General features: G+C 47.7%; 1 protein-coding gene across 1 annotated transcript in view; it reads right to left on the bottom strand.

The window, feature by feature from the left end:
* Positions 1-5,419, bottom strand: part of SNX9 (sorting nexin 9) — a 111,460-nt gene that overhangs the window by 33,675 nt on the left and 72,366 nt on the right. Inside the window, exon 10 of the mRNA XM_014590626.2 lies at positions 4,900-5,030. Coding sequence (XP_014446112.1) covers positions 4,900-5,030 — 131 coding nt within the window. The remainder of the gene's footprint in view (positions 1-4,899; positions 5,031-5,419) is intronic.

Here is a 5,419-nt window from a genome sequence, read left to right on the forward strand (position 1 = left end):
CCCCCCCCCGGGGGTGATTTCTCTTTCTGTCTCTCTGTCTCTGTCTGTCTGTCTGGCAAGCGCACACGCCCTGTAGCAAAAACCTCTCCAGAAACAAAAGTTTACTACTGAAGCACGCACTGCATGTCTGGCTTCTTTTGTTCAACCTGTGGTTGGGAACTACACACATGCTGCGGTGTCCAGCTGTGATCCGTCCCCTTCACTGCCGTGTCACTTTCTACTGTGCGGGTGTTCCCTACCCATTTATCTACTCTACCACTGGCGACCCGTCGAATTATGAATAAAGCTGCAAGGCACACGTGTGCTGGTGCACAACTGCACGCATTTCCACTCACATACACCTCGGAGAGGAGGTGGGTGTTCACCGTTAGTAGATCATGCCACACGGTTTTCTTTTTTCCAAAAATCTATTCATTCATTTATTTTAATTTGACCAGAGAGAGACAGAGAGAGAGAGAGAGAGAGAGAGAGAGAGAGCGAGAGAGAAAGAGACAGTGAGAAAGCAAGCTGCCAGGTCCGGGACTCAAACCGTGGTTAGCCATATGGGAGTGTCCAGCGCCCTAACCACCATGCCACCTGCTGGTCCCCTACACTGTTTTCTAAACTGGTCTTACCATCTCCACACTTATCAGTAGAAGGGGCGAGTCCCAGCACATGTCACCTCACCAAGATACTTGCGATGGTTAGTCTTTCAATTCTAGCCATTATAAGTGTAGAATGGTAACCAGTTGTGGTTTTTATTTGCAATTCCTTGACTGCTGATGACATGAAGTACTTTCTGTACATATGTTGATGAATCAAAAACCTTTTGCGGTGAAGTACAAATCTAGTTTTCTTCCTGTATTATCTTTCTTGTTGACTTATATTTTTAAAAAATTATTTTCTATATTTTATTATTATTATTTTAAAATTTGCTATAGGTCATGCACACTCACCAGAGAGAGAGAAAGTGAGAAAGGAAGCTGCCCAGTCTGGGACTCAAACTGCAGCTGGCTAGGTGGGAGTCCAGTGCCTTAACCATCATGTCACAGCTAGCCCCAACTTGTGGGGGCTTTAATATATTCAGAAATCTAGTCTTCCATTGGTTATACATGTTATGAATATCTGCTATTCAATAGCTTGTTTCTCACTTTTACTGAGTCTTCTGATAGAAATTCTTAATTTAAATGTACCCTACTTTATGCACCTCTTCCTATACGGTTAGTTGTTTTTTTTCCCTTATTTCAGAAACCCTCTCCTACTCTATGGGTATAATGATTTTCCTCTATGTTACCTTCTAGAAGCTTTATTCTGTTGCCTTTCACATTAACATCTACAAACTACCTGAACATTTTCTCTTTCTTTCTTTTTTTTTTTTTACTAGTTTTGCTATACATGCAGTTGCCAGGGTCAGGTGAGATATCACCCCCTGGGGAGAAAGTCATGCCACAGTCCCTTCTCCTCCATTCTCTCCTTGGGATTTTGGGCATGTACACGTGCTTTCAAGATGCTGGATCCAGGACTCGAACTGCAGTCAGCCATGTGGGATCTGGCCGCCTTAACCTCCACACCACCTGCTGACTCTGAGTTGCCAAGCTTGTTTCATAGCCACACTCCTCCACACTACCTTTTATTTATTCGCTTTTTAAATTTTAAACATCTCAGACATAATACCACTTCTCTTGTGAAGATTCCAGTATGCATCTTTGCAGAGATGGGCACGTTTTAAGAACAGAACCACAGTACCAGGGTCATGTAACAAGGTCAGACCGTGGTGAGGTGGCGCCTGCCTCGCTTAAGCCCGCGGTGCCATAAGTGGCCAGCACCCCAGGTGAAAGCCCGTGCTCTCTGCTGCTCTGTCATCAGCAGGTGCCCACTCTCCTCTGCCACGCCTGTGAAACCGTGTCTGCCTCACGAGGAGCTCTGACACCCAGGAAGGTCCTCCTCGACCTCCTCTGTCTCGGGCATCCCGGCGAGGGTCAGTGCTTTAATTTCCTCCATGTGACACCTTGACCGGTTTCAATTCACAAAACAGAATATTTTTTAGGTCTATTTTTCTGAACAACCTCTTGTAGTGTCCTATGGAGATATTCTGTACATTCCCTTGTATGCATTCCTAGATATATATTTTTTTTTGGAGAGGTTTTCGCTATGGGGCGCGTGCGCTCGCCAGACAGAGACATAGAGACAGAAAGCGAGAAATCACCCCCCAGGGGGGATGGTCACGCCACAATCCCTTCTCCTCCATTATCCTCTCGGGATCTTGGGCACGCACGCACACGCGCCCGGCGTGAGATTTAAGCCACTGGGTCCGAGATGCGAACCGCGGTCGACTACGTGGGAGTCCAGCAACATAGCCATTACGCTAACTGCTGGTTCCTGCATTCCTAGATATCTTGAAATGAAATGATAGTTTTTTTTTAAGACTTTCATTGTCTGTTTTTGCTAATAAATAAATCAAGTTTTGCATCCAGTGACCTCACAAAGTACTTACTTTTAAAACGTCTTTCCAGATTCCTGGGCATTTCCTGTGCGCACATTTACACGGGGCACTGCTGACCACAGAGCTAGTCCCAGGGGTGATCTGGGTACTGCACTCCTGTGAGGAGACTGTGGCCCAGGGAGCTGAGGCGCGTCACCCATGGTCACAGGGGCAGTTCACTCAAGGGCCCGGCTCGATGGCCGCACCCTCACACCCCTCTGATGGCAAGCTGATCCACCTTGAAGCTGGTAGTCCTCAACAACAAAACCACGACGGCTAGGGTTTATTCCTATTAACTCCCCATGTGCGAAACGTGACCTTTGGAAGTACTTTCTAAACCAAATCCTTGGCAAATTAATCAAATAAATTCCTGTTCAGTAGGCAGGAAAGCAACAAACTAGGAGGGAACCACAGTGACAAAGCAACAAAACTCACAGCCCTTCGCTCCACAAGTGCAGCTACATGGCACACACAGAGACTGGGTCTCATGCACCGGAGAGCGGACTTTCTGTGCTGTGTACCAATCTGCAGAGAAATGCTGAGGCCCCACGATTCCTAACCCCTCCCTGGTGCCGCACGACACGACAGGCCTGTCAGTCCCAGGATCAGGCAGCACTGCCAGGAGCCCAGGCAGGTGCTCTGGGAAGTGTGTGCGAATCCACACTGGACACAGAGCCCTAGCACTTAGGACTCACTGTAAACGTGTCACGTCCATTTAGCAAGTGAGTCTTTTTTTAAACATAGGAACACACTGTTTTCTTTTTTTTTTAAGAATTATTTTAGTTAACTTTTAATTAATTAATTAATTAGTTAATTTTGACCAGAGGGGGACAGAGTGAGAGAGAAAGAGAAAGAGAGAGAGATAGAAAGAGAGAAAGCAAGTCATCAGATCTAGGACTCGAACCGTGGTCAACCATATGGGAGTCCAGAACCCTTAACCACCACGCCACCTGCCAGCACCAGCAAGTAAATCTTTGTTAAGTTCTACCAGGGTATAAAACATTTTATTTTATTTATTTTGGAGAGGTTTTTGCTATAGGGCACGTGCGCTCGCCAGAAAGAGACAGACAGAGAGACAGAAAGCAAGAAATCACCCCCCAGGGGGATGGTCACACTGCAATCCCTTCTCCTCCATTCTCCTCTCAGGATCTTGGGCACGCACGCACATGCGCCCGGCGTGAGTTTAAAGCCACCGGGGTTGGAATTTGAACCACAGTTGACTACATGGGAGTCCAGTGACATAGCCATTACACCAACTGCTGGTCCCTACAATATTTTATTATTTGATTAAAGACAAAAATAACTTCATAACTATTTCTCTGCGATAATAATATATTTACATCTGTTGTTGCTTCTGAGCAGACTCATGTTTCTCTTCTTTATAGAGTATTTTCTAACATGCCGCACGCGCATATGTGCCCAAATCCTGAAGGAGAGGGAAATGGAGGAGAGGCACTGCAGTGAGATCATGCCCCATTAGGGAGTGCTTCTTCCTTCTCCCTATCTCCCTATCTCTCTCTGACAATCAAAAAAAATTAAAATATCGATACCGGCAGATGGCAGAATGTCACTGGACTCCCATAGAGTTCATTACAATTTGAGTCCTGGACCTGGTGGTTTAAAACTCATGCTAGGCATGCGTGCATGTGTGCCCAAAATCCCGAGGAGAACGAAAGGGAAGAGACTGGATGTGGCCATCTCTCTGGGCAGTGATTTTTTTCTGCCTCTGTCTTTCTGGCGAACACACATGTCTTATAGCAAAAAAAAAAAAAAAAAAAAAAGCTAAAAAAAATGTAAAATATGCAGGATTTTGTTATTTAAGATGAGGCATTAGGAGAAAATATCTCTAGAGAATAAAATAAAGCCATGAAGAGCATGGTAAATGCTTAGTAAGGGAGAAAACTATTTCCGAAGAGTTAGGACAGGCCAGGCAGCCAGTATATCTCGACTTTAACAAAGAACAGATGACCACTGGGTACCTGCACTGATTCTGGAGCCCTGACTACAGTCCCCAGAAATGAAGTGGGCTCTGAGAAGCACGGTCCCTCTACTTTCTCTACCCTGCTGTGACCTCGCGAGGTCACCGGTGATCAGAAGGAACCTTTCACCATCACCCTCGCTCAGCACTGAAGACCCTTCTTAGTGTGGGGTCCACCGGGGTTTCGGAAAGCACCTAGGAAGACACCACTCGGCCATGAACTCTGGATCTCGGCCCTCCTGCCCTGCCCGTCCTGAGCCAACCGCCTCCCGGTTCGGGGAAGCCACTGGCAAGCCGCTCCTCCAAGGGTCACGGCTGCACACTCCTCGTACGGCTGCACCCTCGTCGTCTTTGGAGGAGGTGCGAAGTAGCGAATGTAACTCCCACGTAGCTGAGATGTAAACCCCGCGTGAACAGGACGACCCGTGTCCTCTCAGACTGTAACAGTAAGCCGTCCTACCTTCTCGTCTCGGAAGTTCAGGAACTGCTGGAAGACCTCGCTTTCGGAGATTACCGGATGACGGCACATCCTGGTCATCCACGCCTGAAGTCTCTCCATGCGCATTTTGATGAATTCCTCTTCAAAGCGACCTGCGAGAGAGGCAGCCAGCGTGACAACTTTGTCTGAGGTGGACGGCCAGTACTATCACTGCAGGCCATCCATGTGGCCGCGGGTAGGACGCTACTGTACAAGGTAGACCATGGTGAGCTTTCACTGTCCCAAACCACCAACACAAGCAATGCGCAGACCTGCAGGAACCACACAACGCTTTCCAGTTTTTAAGAATGAAATCTTGGGACCAGCAGTTAGCGTAATGGCTATGTCGCTGGACTCCCACGTAGTCGACCGCGGTTCACGTCCCGGACCCGGTGGCTTAAAACTCACGCCAGGCACGTGTGCGTGCGTGCCCAAGATCCCGAGAGGAGAATGGAGGAGAAGGGATTGCGGCGTGACCATCCCCCCTGGGGGGCGATTTCTC

This window comes from Tupaia chinensis, unplaced genomic scaffold, assembly GCF_000334495.1.
Source record: "Tupaia chinensis unplaced genomic scaffold, TupChi_1.0 Scaffold000468_1, whole genome shotgun sequence".
Classification (NCBI taxonomy): domain Eukaryota; kingdom Metazoa; phylum Chordata; class Mammalia; order Scandentia; family Tupaiidae; genus Tupaia; species Tupaia belangeri.